General features: G+C 39.6%; 1 protein-coding gene across 2 annotated transcripts; it reads right to left on the reverse strand.

Moving 5' to 3' along the window:
* Nucleotides 1-371: 371 nt before the first annotated feature.
* Nucleotides 372-15,425, reverse strand: crtc1a (CREB regulated transcription coactivator 1a). Of its 2 annotated transcripts, XM_062525306.1 has the most exons (14): nt 15,275-15,425; nt 13,554-13,670; nt 13,192-13,331; nt 12,824-12,883; nt 12,354-12,448; nt 12,106-12,191; nt 11,981-12,024; nt 11,212-11,432; nt 9,587-9,729; nt 8,842-9,102; nt 8,050-8,154; nt 6,605-6,688; nt 5,947-6,127; nt 372-5,685 (listed from the first exon to the last, which is right to left on the reverse strand). In XM_062525306.1, the coding sequence occupies exons 1-14, from the start codon at nt 15,398-15,400 to the stop codon at nt 5,468-5,470; spliced, it is 1,881 nt and encodes a 626-aa protein (XP_062381290.1). In that variant the 5' UTR covers nt 15,401-15,425; the 3' UTR covers nt 372-5,467. The 2 variants fall into 2 exon arrangements, with proteins under 2 accessions (XP_062381290.1, XP_062381299.1); XM_062525315.1 differs by lacking the exon at nt 8,050-8,154.
* Nucleotides 15,426-17,124: the final 1,699 nt, after the last annotated feature.

A 17,124-nucleotide genomic window follows, 5' to 3' on the forward strand; every position in this document is an offset into this window, starting at 1 on the left:
CTGGCTCACATCCACTAGAAACACTTAATATGTTGAAGTAGAATAATTTGAAAGTTTAACAATTTAACAATGTTTTACATTAAAAAAAGTTAAATATCTTCTGAATGTTACTGATTTAGACTTGGTTTGGGGGTTGGCAACAAGTCATTTGAATTAATTAAGATTGAGGAGTGAAGCATTAGCTTATACAAAAAGATCCAGACAATATTAAACATCGGATGAAAACAAGAAGGCTGCTATAATAGTTCATTTCTTATTGGGCCTACCACCAAGAGATTATAAGAGATTGTCATATATTATGTTTTGTGCTCGTATGCCATGAAAAATTAAATGAAATACGGTATTTCATTCTATCACTAGGCAACAAAATAGTGAGTCACATGTTGAAGATTTTATTCAATATAATGTACAAATAGTAATGCAAAGTTACAAAGACAAAAGCCTCCACACAAGAGAGATATAAGAGAACATTTAACTGAAAGCAATTTTCAGTAAATTGCGCACATATACAGCCCAAATACCTTATTTATTTTGTATAAAAAGAAAAACTAAACAAAACAAAATAATCAGATTCGTTCATTTTAAAGGGTTATCACAACATAATGGCAGGATTGCAGAGCTGTGTTACCGAATGCTTGTCTTGCATATTTGGTGAGCATATGCATGTCCTGTAACTGTACAAAGGAAGTGTGATAGTCAGACCTTGCTGTGCATCATCCACAGTAAATATATATAACAAATTAGCTGCCATTGTAGAGGAATGAGAAGTGAACCATCACAACAGTTCATCGTCATTAAATGCACATGCTGTATCAGAAGGTTTACAGTTGGTTTATTATGGAGTGATGAAATGATCAGCTGCTGAACATGTCAATGTCAATTTGTCATTGCCGTAACAAACAACTATACCCATGTTGTTGAGATGAGATTTATATTTTGACTCAATATTTTTTAATATAGTTTATCATATTTTATATTATATAATTTATATCAATAACATTTTGATTTATATTTGATTAAATGTCTAGCCAAGCACTAGCCTATTCATTATTTTCTATATTAATTAAAGGGAAAACTTAAGTGTCAGAATGCTTTGAATCATTTAAGACACCTGTTAGGTTTAAGGATAGGTTTAAAGTATTGGTACAGCTAGATACAAACTGAAAGCTGAACAGGTCACACGAAGGCTTTAGAATATGAGGGGTTTTTAATTCAGTACCATGCAGATGCCCCTCTGATATTCAGCACAAGATTGCAAGTTTTACCAGAAACTATATACATGTATATGGACAATTATTCATCTTTAAGAGTAAACACTTCATTTTCCCACATTGTCGGTTGTCAGATAAAAGCATAACACATAATAGAATAACCATAAACAGCCAGCTATGGCCAAATATCACAACCATTATTCACAAACATGAACAAACACTGCCATAACAAAAGACATAACAAATTACAAGTGTTTCCAAAGCATTGACTCAAAATGAAAGGGATACCATATTTTCAACTTTGGTGTTATCAAATGGCTCATCCACTGATAAAATATCGCAGGTAGAAAAAAACACCTACAACAATGTTTCTCCTTGAGAGGAAAAACTCAAAACCACCATGGTCTTGTACTATCGAGTCTTGTATGTTTTATGTAAATATAATTCTTTATACCCTTTGAACAAATGGTCGTGAGAAAATAATTGCACCTCCCGTAATAATTTTGGGTAAGATGTCTTACGAACATAATACGGACTTGGCTTCAATTCCATTCTGAAATATACAAATAAAACCTGTTATCAGACACAGTACTAATCATACATTCAACTTTAAATGACCAAACAGAAAATTCAGACCACTTGCTGTGTATGATACATGATCATAATGTTTTTCTACGTGGTAACAGAGGGTTTCTGTTTGTGTAGTGGTTGGTTTAGTCATACTAGACTGTTTATATAGGTTTCCTTAGATAAAATATTCAGAATTTGTTAGAAAATCATCTGAAAAATATAGCTGGTAGGATTTTTAAGATTTTAAGGTTGAGCCAATTTATGACCTCTATAATCGGAGCCCACATCACCTCAACACAATGATACATTGCAGCGTTTAAGTTTTCAGTGCATGTAACTTTTTCACTTTGACATCATACCAACAAAGCACAAAAATCTTACAAACCAAAATGTACATTTATGTACACCAAACAAAAAGGACAATGGGTATACACTCAACGGGGGGGGGGGGGGGGGGGGAATGAATGCTAGCCAACTTGCATCACTTCGTGCAGAAAGTCAGTTATGTTTCTACATGAATGGAAAGCATTCCATTGCTTTGAACCAAAAGGAGAAGACATGCCAGATTCCATTTGGATATAAATCCAGTAAGTTGAACTGAAAAATGCCGCACAGACAAGACTATAACATAGGCCTACTAAAAGCAATATAAACATGCATGGGGTTGGAAATTCCACACCACTTCCACACACAAATAAACAAACATTTACATTAGGGATAAATAAGAAACAGAAGGCTCCCATCAATAGTAACAACATTATGTTTAAAATTGAGCTCTGTAAAAGCTATTGTGTACACATTTTCATGTGTAAAAAAAAACATGCATGCACTGTTTTAATAATTTTCTGGTACAATTTAGCTGTGAATGACACTCAGACTACTTATTTAGTTTTTTGGTGTTGGGACTGACTCATAACTCATAAATAAACATCTATCAACATGCACATGTATTTCGTAAAACGCTGAAAGAACATGTAAAACCGCAAATGTATACCATGTCAACCAGTTGTCAAAACTGATACAGCATTAGCTCCAAAACCATATTGTGATAGCCAAATTGTTTCACATACTTTTCTGAATAAACACTTGAGTAGACAGACAATAATTAGGTGCAATTAGGAGCAATTAAAACCAGTGGCTTATATAAAAAAAAAAGGTGTTTGAGCGTATTGATTGAGACATGATTATTGAAAAAGTGAAAAGTGAAAGACTATAACTAGACTGGTATAGAAAATCACCAGCTAGCACCCTCTCATCTGTCTGGATCTATTAAGAACAAAGGCAGTCTTCACAGATGAATGCACTTAAAGTTTAGGTGGGATTATCAACTATTAGCTAATTCAACACATGGTCGGGCCAATAATTTTTCTATTCCACAGATTTGGATTTTCGGGAGTTTAAAAAAGTACCAGTCAGACAAAAAAAGTCAGACAATGTATAGACGTATAAATAGATATAGATAAAGATATATTTATATAATAAAATATGTTTTTTTTTCTGAAGGCAGATTTGACCAAATACATGTGGTTTATGGATCCTAAATCCAAAGCAGCCCATTAGGGGGGTGAGAGGGTCTTAGTGCCATAAAGTTGTGATGATTTAAGTGCAAAATGAAATGCAGAATGTAATGGTTTCACCATTGAAATGAATTGTTTGGAATTGGAATTCATTGGAAATCAACACACAATACAAACAATACTGAAGTAGAAGGGGGGGATTGGTTAACATATTTTTTTGTTTTACACTGGTGAACCAACAAACAAAATACAATGACATGAAAGCAGTTTTGGTCCTATGTTTATATACAAAGAGTATGATATAGTTTTATGGTCTTTGAGGAATATATAACAATTAATATTAATTTGCATTTGAAATATTATCACGGATTCCTGGGGGGGGGGGGATTGGGGATAAATATATATATCAAGGCATAGTTGTGAAAATGTGTTACGGTAATTTGCTTTGAATTTGCAACGGACACCTCAACCAAACACTATGGGCATGTTGAATGGAAAAATCTCTGTCTATAATCTTATGAAAAAATAGGCATTGGGGAATGCTGCATGCAATAACTGGTGCTTTTTGGTTTGTTAGAAAACCTTTTTTGTTAAGCTGCATTGTATTTTTGTTTCTTAAGCTTTCAAATAGGCTTATCTACACTGATTTGATAAACTTTGCATAGATACTCCAATAAGATCCAATTGATAACATATTCTAAACCACATAAAACATAACAAATTACTTCAAATACCACAAAACAACATGCAACATTCAATATCCCACAACTACGGATGTAAAAATATGGTTATGATTATCCTGCAAGAGTAAAAACCCTCCCCATCACTCTGTGGTCTATACAAATTACAACAGATACAATTTTTTCAGTATTCGATTTTTTTTAGAATGAGATTAGATTTTCTCTCTTTAAGCATATGTAAACATGAAGAAGTATAATTTCTGTAAAAATATAAATGTGTGACACACATCGGAGACCTTTCAAACAGAGACTTCCACAATATCACAAAATATAGCGGGGAAAAACTGCATCTTGCTGAAATAAGGCAGAATATGGTAATCACAGTGACAAAGTGAAATAGATTTCCTTGTGTAATTCCACCAATCAAGAGAATATGCTATTCTCTCTGAATTTGTTGTAGGACTCCATGCCATTCTAACATTCAACTGTCCTTAATGCTAAAGGGTTGCGCTTCTTGGGCCTTACCATTGACAGTTATGACAGTTTGTTCTGACAAAACATGCTTATGGAGTGGAACAAGACATTTCATGATGAGCATGGTTGCAACCTCCACCCCCTGATGCCTCATCAGATCCTAAATTTAAAGTTAAGAGTCAATTATGAGCAATTTTCCTAAATGAGCTGATGCATGAAGTATATACATCTCCATACGAACACCTTACAATGTTTCACATACAGCACAGAGAGTTTTCACTTAGGAATAAACAGCGACTACAACAAATGAAATGCCAAGTCATTATACTGTTGCCAACAGAGCATGAAGGATCCTTCCATTATCACTATATGGACATTCTGGCAACAAGTACAGATCAAAGAATACTGACATTCAATTATTCAAAGAATACACCTGCACACAAATAGAAACATGGGGAGAGTTAGTACTCATTAAGCAGTGATACTGCCAAATAATAATAAAAACAAAATCTAATACAAAGGTGAAATATAAAAATGTAAAAAGCTAAAACAAAAACAATCAACAATTTACATTTCTGCAATTAAAAAGTCTTATAGTGAAATAAAACACAAAGCACCAGCCAAAAAAGATACTATGTAACATAACTGTAACATAACAGGGTGATATATCTCTTTCGTGATAAAAAAAATAATAAAATAAAATGAGGCATTACCCATGTAGTGTTTTCCACCTTTAAGTTACAGATAAAACTGTTCATTTAGGGAGTGTGAATGTTGAAAAGACCAAAATATCAAATCCAGCGGAGAGATGTATCTTCTCTACTACCTCTGCAACAAACCAATTCCCAGGCCAACCATCTCTGAGACAACAAACTCCCAGAGCACATTTCAGACTTGGGGCGAAAGGGAAGGTTGCTGTGAGTGTCTAAGCCAAGAAGAGTTGAAATTCCTGCACAACGTATGCTAAATAGCCCCCTGACCAACCCTTAAATTCCACCTAATAACACTGAGGAAGCTACAACCTGTCTAGCCGAAAAGCATCCTCAGTGGCTGGATCAGTGAGTACCATATCTGGGTCGTTGAGCATGTGCAAGCCATCCAACGTGAGAGGGTCTATCTTGAGTTCATCTAAGGGGAACTGAGAGTCTGCATCAAAGCTGTCATCACCCGCTAAGGTGCTCGCCAGCTCCTTGGACAGGGCGTCTCCCGTCACTGAAGACATGGAGATGTCACCTGTAAACAGGGGAGATACACATGGGAATATTCACTGGAGCAAGAAACATCTGGCTACCGAAAGGCTTACAAAAACAAAACAAGCATCGCCATCAACCATCCTCATGGTCAATATTTCAACATCATTTCTCGACACCACCACCGTCTTCATGGACAATATTTCAACATCATTTCGCATCACCACCACCATCATGGTCAATATTTCAACATCATTTCATCATCATTGCAATGCGTTGTGGGAAATGCCCGGGAGGAGTGTACCTGTGAGGATGATGTTGGGGATGCTGCCATGGCTGCTGTAGCCTAGGTGCTGGGAGTCCTGCAGGCTGCCATGGCTCCCTGAGAGGCCCAGGAGGGCGGCCTGGGAGCTGCTGAGCGTGGAGCCCGGTCCATACAAACCACTGGAGCTCAGCGAGCTGTCAATCATGTTGAACTGCTCCAGCTGGGAATAAAGTGAGAGCAGCAAAACGTTATCACTGCACGACACGGGAGGAGTATCCACTGCAACAAATCCTAGAAGATCTCTGCCTTCAGGGCCAACATGGCAATGCAACCCTGCTTTTCTTCCATGGCACTTTGTATACCATGTAGAGTATGTATACTGTGATCCTGTCAAAATATGAATGTTATTCACCGTACACACACACACACACACACACACACACACACACACACACACACACACACACACACAAACACACACACAGTGGGAATCCTATACATCCTAGAGGAAAGAAGAGGCTTAGACTGACTGCTTCATAATACCAAAACAAAAACATGTATCTGAAAACAACTCAAACAAAATTGGCACCAGCTTGGAGCTGACATGGCTGTTCCTTTAAAAATAACAACAACAACAACAAAATGCAGAAGGCTCTGTGGGCATACTGTACATTTATTTAAAAATGTCTCAACTGACCTGCTGAGAGAGAGCACTCGTCTGACGGGAGGCCATCTGCTGGTCATAGAAGGAAGTGCCAAAGACATTTCCCAGTATGGAGTGCTAAAACAAAAACATGATCGTTATCGACTTGCCAGCACTTGTCACTTTCCAATCTGATATGAAAAGAGAACCCCATTTACAAAAGGACAACATGGGGTGAGATGACAAATGCTTTCCAATTCACTGTAGAATGATTCACTGCTGGCAAACATAGAAATATTTGTTAAGACAAGGCCTCACAAGGGTCCACAGCTCAAACACCCACAATCACCTTTTAGAGAAGCAGCACATATACAAAGTGATTTAGGCAAATAAGAGTCAAACTGGTTATTTCGCACACTGTGAAAGGCAAACTGAAAAGTGCACTATGGTGACTAATAAAAATGTCCCTATTTGGCCTGATGAACCAAGGTTTGTACATCGATTTAGCAAAGCTTCTTCAGCTATTATATGGGGTTAATATACGAGAGAATGCATTTCTTTATTTCATTCTTGTAATGAACACTCCTGAAGATTTCCTATGCTACCTGCCGCAGTCTCCTCTAGAATTTGATTACTGAATATATTCATATAATAGAAACAACAGTCCTGAAGTTTTAGGCAGATAGCAAGTGATACAAGTGAAATTATTTCAGTGTCACAAGTTGAGCACAGCATCAAAAGTATGCATTGTTAGCACAATTGAATGTCACATACATTTGATTGGCATGTCATGATCTGACTGTCACATACCGTATCTTTGGGCCTTAACAACAGTACAACAGCAGATGTAGATACGTCTAAAGTCACTTAAATTTGTTACATTTGTGCCTTAACCAAAATCTGAACATGTAACATGGACGTCATGTAAGTTCCATCTATTTTCTGCTCCTGCTCTGGAGTACTGCTGGAATGAACATTGATAACAGTTCCTGAGTTTGGTTGGACTAAGGTAAACTCACCAGGATCACCACCAAGCACAACAAGCAGAAAATGGCACTACCACTGAACATGTAATGTACTGTATAGCTGGAAGACTGTATTTCATGGTTATATGCACCAGTTTGTTGGGGGAAAAAACTGTCTAAAGAAAGCCACTGCATTGGCCACTGCATTGACAAGGGCCAATAAAAAAAAAACAGCAGATTAAAAAAATAAAATAAGAAGATCTGAGTTTACTACTAAGAAAATGCATCTGTTCCTATCACTTTTATACATCTACTTCATTAAAATACCTCAGATGTCCTGGTGGACACTGGCAAGAACTAGGACATCACACAGGGACAAAGACAGCGAAAGCGTCAGGTGATCAGTCGGAGTCAGACTCAGAGACAGGATGGCAACTGTGACACAGAGCAGCTGGACAGAGGGCAGCCAAGCCCGGCTCGGCACAAAACAACGGACCACAATGAGGCTGGGGGTGGAGGTGTCGCCGCCCTTACTTGTGGCGAGCCCCCCGGAGAGAAGCCTTGATTGGAGATAGGGGAGGTTGGAGACTGATTGGCCGAGGAGCCCATCCTACTGCGGTATTGATGGAGGGTGGAGGCCTATACGGGATAATATGACAGTTAGAGCGACGGGGGCCCCACGACGGCGGGGGCCGAGCCTGTGAGCTTACGCAGGGCTACGTGGCGGGTCCTCCGACCGGACACGTGCAGCTCACCTGTCCGACTCATCGTCTTCCTTGGGCAATTCATCTAACCCTTCAGTTGATACAGTAAAAAGGCAGGAAAAAGCACACACACCTGTGGAGCCACAAAGAAACGGGCCAACCCTGCACTACATGAATATCCAGCCTCGATACTTCACAACTGATGCTTTGTACCATTGCTTGATATTATGAACACTCACTGTTCATAAGGCCTAAAGGTTTGAACTTCTATATTTGAGGAATAAATATCTGTGATCAGCAGCTGTTTCAATGGTAATTACAGTCAAGTCAAATTAAACTGTGCATATTACAGTAATATTTCCATGCATGGCTACATGCATCACATCTGAAGTTTACACGAGGTATAGGAGGCAAGTCAAGGCAGCCAGACAATCACTGCACTCTGAAACAAATTATACACACATAAAAACCCTACATTTAACACACACCCTTTGATAATACCACTTTCAAAACATTCTAAATCACCTCAGAAATTTGTATTCTTATGAGGGGCACTGAAATAGAAAACACATTAGAGGAAAAGCAGTTAATCGCAGGTCACAGACTGAAACGTAAAACTCACTGTACTGATGTCCACACCAACAGAGGGCGCTGTCTGGCCATCTAAGGTGGGATGGGCCAGTGTGCAGTTCACAGAGAGAGGGGGCAGTTGGACTAGCCTGGTTAGCCCAGTGTTCTGCTGCTGCTGCTGTTGTTGCTGCTGCTGCTGCTGCTGCTGTTGTTGTTGCTGCTGCTGCTCACCCAAGGCCTGTGTCTGCGACTGGGTGAAGAACGTGTACTGAGCCAGCTGCTGCTCCAGCATGACGGCGTCTATTGTCATTGCCTGGCGGAAGGGAAGCCAGACAACAGTCACCAGCTGACAACTAATCTGGCCACAGTGGCTTTCAATTAAGTAGTAAAAACGAGTGGCAGATATCATATCAGTATCAGACAAGTTGGAACACATGGGTTACTGCAGTTCACTACGTGTGTCGTTCACCTAACATTTCAGCTACGTTTTCAGTCATTTCCTGTGTATTAGCTGCATTGTGTAGAAGCTGCAGGACAGAGTTTTATGCAATTAAAAGAAACTGTATGCACTGTATGCAATTAAAAGAAACAAAACTATATCAATACCATATTAACTGCCCCTGTGTATTAACCTCACAGCTGAGGAAATTTCAATGTATAAGCCGGATAATAGTTGGGAAAAACAGTATAACTAACTACATCCTCAGGCATTAGATAAATGAGATCAAATTAAGGAAGTGCAACCCATGTAAACAGAGAACTTGTGAATAAGGACCGTGCCGCAGCAGGTGCGCTACCTGAGTGAATGTCGGTGACAGCGTTGGGGAGAGCTGCTGGAGTGCGGGCTGCTGCTGGAGGTCTGCGTTCAGGATGAGGGGCACCACGTCAGCTGGCTGGCCCTGGACGGTCACCGACACCGTGTGCTGAGAGGAGGTGACGCCTGGGGACGGACGGGAGACAGACGCAACCACAGAGTTACAACAACACCCAGCGCCAAACCAATGAGCCCTGCCATGCACACTGGGGGAGTCTGCTGCTGCTGCTGCTGCTGCCGCTACATGCAATTGGATTGTGATGAGTGAACATATCAACCTACTAACTATTAAAAGGTAGGCTTTTAAAGCAACATGAGGTAAGAATTGATATTTGCATACACCCCTTGTCTATTTCAAAAGTGGGTACACATTTGGTGCTGAGGTGGTACATTGAGAACTTATGAAATAGGTATCTGAAACATATCATATGACAGAGAACTGGTCTATGCAATGCTATGCTAAAATACTGATAGACTTTTTCATTTAGATTTTGTAAAAGTTACCAAGATATACCAAATAGATACAAATAAAAAAACAGCTCCTTCTCAAAGTAAATGGTAACACTAAAATAAGGGGCTACATTAAGATTATTTAGAAACAGATTAGGCAGTCTGCCAAGAGACCTGTTGTATAAGCTAGCCCAACGAGGCAGACCCACATCAAGACACATAAACAATTTTGGCACAAACATTGACTGCTTTGAAGTGAAAGTGCATGTCTAACAATATAGCATAATACTTGTGATATGATAATCATAAGTCTGCCATGAATCGGCCTCAACTTAAAGAAGTTTGAGGCTGTGTTAGTGTTTCTCAAAGCCTACAGCGGCTAGCGGGTCTATGTATTTGTGTCAAGATAACCCTGAAATGTAAAACCATCACATTTTACTCAGTGGCCTTTGTGCCCTATCATGTGGCCTTGGTGCCCCTAAAAAAAAAAGAAGGTGAAGGCCAAATGGCCTTGCCCCTAAAATGACGAAATTCCCACCCTGCTTACAACCTTTAGCCATGTGGCAGTATCATTTTCAGTCAGAACAGACATATTGGTCAAGAGAAAATCAACAATAAATCAATATTTGCCAAGGGTTTGAATCATTTTGTTCCTAACTGTACATGCCCACCATGTTTCATGCAGCCCGGACTTTCAGTGTCCCGGGAATCATTGATGGAAATTCACTGAAGGGAGAAAAACCTATAAACCTATATGACCTGACTAAAATGGACAAATACTATGTGTCTTTTTTTATTATTCACTTAAGTTGTCCATATGTTTGTTATCACAGAGTTATCCCTAACCAGAAATGGCTGCAATGTCGAGAATATGGTCAGAGAAATCTACCAAGAAGTTTGGAAATTTGCGTATGAAAAAAACATGGAATTTTGAAAACCCCTATTAGGAATTTTCCTGAGAATATTTATGAACCTCTCCTGAATTGTTTACATAGGGAATCTAATGTCGGAACATGATACATTTTCGACAACCCATCCAAAATTGAAACATTTAGTAGCAAAAAGCCAATACATCATTTCCTACATTACGAAATGTGTTAACACATTGATACAGCGTGGGAAAGAGGAAGTGAGATGTGAGATGAGCATACGGGATACCTGGGCTGGTGGAGGAAATAACCACGTTAGCGTGCGAGCCCACGGTCAGATTGCCCGTGCTGGAGGAGACGCTGAGGCCAGACACGGAGTCCTCAGGGTCCAGCGGTGTCGGCAGGGGAGAGGGGAACTTGATGTTTGTCAGGTCAGGCAGTGAGCCTCCAGTGTTGTGTGTGGCAGGAATGAGAGACGTGTTGATCTCTTGGTCAGGAGATGGAAATATGCTGAGGACAAAAGAAGACAGAAATTGCACACTTTCATACACACAATCTACAAAGCATATATCGTATAGATGCACTGTATTTTTTCAGATTTGTTTTTCTTTTATAGCAGCACTAGTCAGTGTCCTTCTGCCATGTGATGAGCTCTGGGCTGCTCCTGAGTGAGACCCCTGAGTGCTCTGGTCTAGAGGAGGACCTGAGCAGCTGCTGATCCCTGAGCCTTTGATCTACTCCACAGCCTGCACTGCCACAGCGCTGTGAACACCCGCAGGAAGGGCCACGGAGCACACGCAGGCCATATGTGCAGCCTTTCTCACTGTCTCACTGTTCACGAGAAGATCATGCTAAAAATCATGCCGCTTTTTTTTTTAACCATTTAACTTATCTCTGACTTATATCTAACTGAGAAGATTTTATCTTATTTAGCTATGTGCTGAATAACAATTAATTATTTTGTGAGTGCTGTGCCAAACACATTACATCTGGTTAAAGCAACAAAAAACACTGTAGGGTTAGAGGTGCGGTTGGAAATGGCATTAATATTGACTTACTTGATCCCAGGCACTTTGCAGGGCTTCGGTCTCGAGGACACATTCTAGGTAGCATTAAAGAACAATGAACACGTGAAACATCTCAAAAGAAAAGAACAGGTTGTGATATTTCTAGACAATATTACCTTTTTGCTCTCCCAGATGTCATTCAGTTCATCTTTCTCCATCTCAATTTCAGTCATTTCTGTCCCTGGCACTGTCAGAAGGAGCACTAGGAGAGAGAAGACAGGGGTGAGAAATACTGGTAATAATATCACATTACTATGACTATCAGTGCCCCTTTGTATGATGGATACAAAGGACATCAAGGTTCTACAATCACCAGAGATATAAAACAGAATTGTATTAAGAAATCCATCTATATTTTATGAACCTTGCTTTGGCTGTAGGTCTTGTGATCCTCCGACAAACTTGTCTTGCGAAGCAGGGTTCAAAGTGCTTTGGTGCAAAGCTGAATCTGAGTTTGTCCTGCAACAGAAGAATTAATGTCAGCAGAGTGTTGAGATGCCAATTAGGCTTTCTTTCTCCTGGCTTTGATATCTGAGCACCAGAGACCTGCTTTTTTTAATGCATGTTCCAAAACATTGCAGGCACACTACTCAAGCATTGATAATCACAGATGATATCAGTTATGAAGTATAAACAGATTCATTGAAGTTGAAGTTGAAGAGCACTATAAAAAAAATATTAACCAGTAATAACTATTAAAGCACTGGATCCAGCTGCATGTTAAACATGTGGAATTAATGCATTATGTGATGCTAGTGAGCTATATAGTTTTCACCCGGTCAATAAAGGTGATGCGATCATGTGTATTTGTTGATATGCTGACTCTACCCTTACCTTCTCCAGCTTGTGTCTGGTGGTGGTGACAAGTAAACAGAACTGTAGGGGCAGCTTCCAATGTAAAGGGTCAAGTTAAGGGTACACAATTGATCTAAACAACACTGGATCTAACATCTAATTCGACCACTGATGATCGCTTAATTAAGCTGAATGATGAATGTAGGTACATTTATATGCTAACTCCTTTCCCAATTCTAAATATTTAGGTCAATTATCGTTTTTGAGAGGAAGAGAAACGGTGGATGGATTTACAGGTTTCAATAGAAATGAAAAGGAGAAAACCATAAAATTGAACACCGCGAAGAGAGCAAGCAGATGATGATGATAACCCCATACCATATCACACTGAACTTTTTAAAAAGGATATCTGTCTGCCATGTTTGTCAACTGAGAGGGGTCTGCGGTGTGGGGAGGTGATTCGGTTTCGGTCTCGGTAAACCCGGTCTACAAGGCCATGGTGTCTATTAGTCCGGCTCGTATCCATTCCTGAAGTTGGGAATGGTGTCTGCAAAGACCAACAAAACACTCTAACTATACAGGACATGAGGAATAATATTAAAAGACAGAACAATACAAATGGCAATTAAAGATGTTACAAAAATACCACAATTTCAGCGCATCTAAGATATTTATAGGATATCTATGAGTAACAACACAGAAGGGGACAGACAAAAATCGAACAAAAACACAGCAAGACTACAACCTTGCTATACCACTGGGAGCTCACCTGAAATGGCAGATCAACAGTGCTGTTTCCAATCTGATTGACATTTGGCAGTGATCCTCCATAATATTGCCCTCGATTCTGTCCAAGCTGCAAATACTGGGTTTTCTGCAATTGTAACTGCAATAAAGTGAAGGTAAATCAACAATGTCAGCACATGCCTTAATGGACATCTCCACTGAGCAGATGTGCTCTATTGCTAACAAGTTTATGTACTAAAAATCTCTTTGGGCTTTTAAATTTCATTCAGACAGGACACTTAAGAATGACAGAAAACAAGTAGGAATGGGGTGGGATCAGGACATGCCCGTAAGTCGGATTCGAACCCAGATCCCTGTAGGCACTTGGACACTTGTTATGGACGCCGCAACCACTTGCATTACAGCTGGACCCAAACTGTACTGTTTCAATATGTTTTCTCAGTTCTCACATAAAATATTGATAAGTTTCACAGTACAATAGGTGAGATAAAATGCTTCATAAAAAGCACACAGTAGGATTAGGGATGCAGATCCACTTGGTAATTTCAATCATTTTTAAACTCAAATATGATTACACTTCAACAGTAAAAAAGGAAAAGGCATATTCTGTCACAAGACTGACTGCTAAAGATTCTAGTTGCTAGACAGATAATTGCAGTCTGAATGAAACATCACTGGTCATTTCACTGGTTAATGGTCAGCAGCTTCATGCGATTCCACAAAAAAGAATGACATGTGACACACCAAAAACAATTAACCATGTAATTCTCCATAACTGCACAACCTACAATATTTTGTAGCCTACAACAGTCAGCAAGATTGTATTCTTGTATTCAAAATTGTGTAAACAAGCTGAATCATAAACAAGAAAGTAAGCCTATCTGTATCATAGTAGGCCTGTCCGTATAATTTGTGAATCACATAGTAATGTAGGATGACCCAGTGAATTACTTCCAACAGAAAATATTTTGAGATCACTTCTAAAAACATTTATTAAGTGCTAAATATTAATCAAAAACAAACTGACTGGTGAATGGAAACATGTATGTGGAAAACACACAAAACAAATGATCAGATTTGTTTAATATAAAATCTTCACGAGTGGCTGTAGATTACATATCACAAAATCAAATTAGACAAACCTTCGTTGTGTGGGGAAACTACCAACTTTGGCCAATAATTGGACTGACAACCTTGAAAACAGTCAAACTTGGCGGGGTTTAGGAGGAGTCCTAAATATCGTGAGCTAGCTGCATGTCTATGTCATAATTGTTCAGACTAGCATTGCCCTAATACAGCCAGGCTTTACCAGCATCATGTTGCAGACAACAGATTATGCGGCCTGCCGTAAATCCGACTGCTGTCTAGCCGATTTGAAGAATAAGATAAATCAAATGACGTCTGTCAATCATCGTTGCACCATTCTCATCATCGATGCTGCTTTGGGCTTAGCTGCCAGATCCATCACTAATTCGTATGCATGCATGGTGGGACAAAACACCTTATTAACCAAGGATGATTGAAATGCAGCGCATTTTTTTGTGTAAACGGCATGTTAACAACAGTACACATCCAATGCATCCGATATCATAGGCGGACGTTTGTTATTGTTTACCCTCGGCCAGGCTAGCCTCAGCAGCAGCAGCAGCAGCAGCAGCAGCCTATCGTTCATTAACTGCACAGTTGACAGCTTGCTAGCCATGGCTAGCAGGCAGTCGTAAGAAAGAAATTATGCGTCCTTACCCTTGCTGCTCTCGTAATACTCAGATCTTTCATCACCTCCTCGAATGCCGCTGTTTCTTCCGCTTGCTTCTGGTTGTGTAAAGCGATTTTCTCACTGAATTTTCGCGGATTGTTTGAGGTCGCCATATTCCACTCTTCTGCTCAGCTTTCCTTCAATGACCACAGCGTGCCCACGTCCTTGCGCGTGGGCGTAGTTAACACGCACATCTGGAGCGTCCGCATTCCCCATCACTTTCACCTCCTCACCACCTTAAAAGAGGGGAAACGTCTTTAGTGGCTAGCAATCCTGACACTTTTGGTGCATCTGGGATTGAGCTAAACATTATATTTTCAGTGACCTTTCATTTCAATCTCATTCCAGAGGTAGCCTGGCTATATAGGCCTATGAACTTGCTAAAATCAAGATGTTCAAAATTGCCATGGAGATCATTCAATTTGCTGCTTCAATTTGATTACAGCCTCTTATAACCTCGACCTGGCCCTATTTTGTCGTCTCGTCAGTAACCCTAAGGCAAACCGAGTGTCATGCTTATCATGCAGATTTCCATGTGGATATCTGCATGAGTCAATAGCCTAATAGGCCTAGTCAGTCTATAAAATAATGCGCTGTTTGGAATTGGGAGTATAGACTAGGCCTAGCCTACCACAGATTATGAGGAAGCATGAGTTTAAATTTAAATTACCACAATCTTACCTGAAAACCAAAGGAGCTCACTCTCAGTGCAGAAACAGCAGGGGGAGGTATGTCAATGTCAGCTATTTCTAGAAATGTTTCTACAATTCTGTTTTCAAATTAAACGGGACCCGTCTTACCAATTTTGGCCATAATTGGACCAACAACCTTGACAATGGGCAAGCTTTTCAGGCTGAATTGGCAGCAATGGGCAAAAACTGTAGGCTAAAATGACTTTGAGATAATAATGTCAATTTAATTAGGCCCTTTCTACAATAATTTACACAGAGCAACTCTTTAATGTCCAAATGACAGTAGCCTAATGCTAATTAATTAAAACATATAGGCCTAAAAGGGGAAATAAGCAATTGCATAAGCTCAGGCAGACAGGCACAGCTGTCTTTATGTTATACATCCACTGCACTCAGGCCATCTCCATTTCGCTAACTGTTAGACTACTGTTGTTGATTTAGGGTCAGTTGCTTGGTAACCTACCACTTATTCTACATTATAGTTTTAATTGATCAACATCACAATGTAGAAATCTGCTTCTTTCACTTTGACATTACAGAGAGTTTTTTTGTAAATTATTGTGAAAAAAAGGACATATTAAACAGACTAAGCATAAAAGCATAAAAGACGGAACATCCTAGGGGGGTGAATATGCACTGTAAATGCAGACCTTAATGCAGGTTATACCAGCATCGATGCTTCAGACAACAGGTTGTAATGTGGCCTGCCGTAAATCTGACTGCTGTATTGCCAATTTGCTGTATTGCCAATTTTGCTCCAGCATCCCACTCTCAGGACTGAAAAACAGCAGGGGGAGGTATATGATCAATGTTGGCTATGGCCTGAGTAGTTTCAACAGTTCTGTTTCAGAGCCCTTGTTATGAGACTGAGTCAGGATTTCTCAGTTGTCACACGCTTGAATGTAAAAGCTTGACAACAGGATTTTCCTGTGAGTGTTTATTCTTTTTTTTCTGTTTTTAGTATGTCTTTTTTAAGAAATGAGAGGATAGATTTGATGAGGCCATCACAATTTCACACTACTTCCCTTGTGGGTTACCATGTCAGAGGGCTGAGACAGTTTTACTTTCATCGTGAATAAACTTTTTTATGTGTAAATCTTTAAGATCTGTCAACAACGCAGCTGTCAACAACGCAGAGACATGAT

Source organism: Sardina pilchardus, chromosome 2 (assembly GCF_963854185.1).
Source record: "Sardina pilchardus chromosome 2, fSarPil1.1, whole genome shotgun sequence".
NCBI lineage: Eukaryota > Metazoa > Chordata > Actinopteri > Clupeiformes > Clupeidae > Sardina > Sardina pilchardus.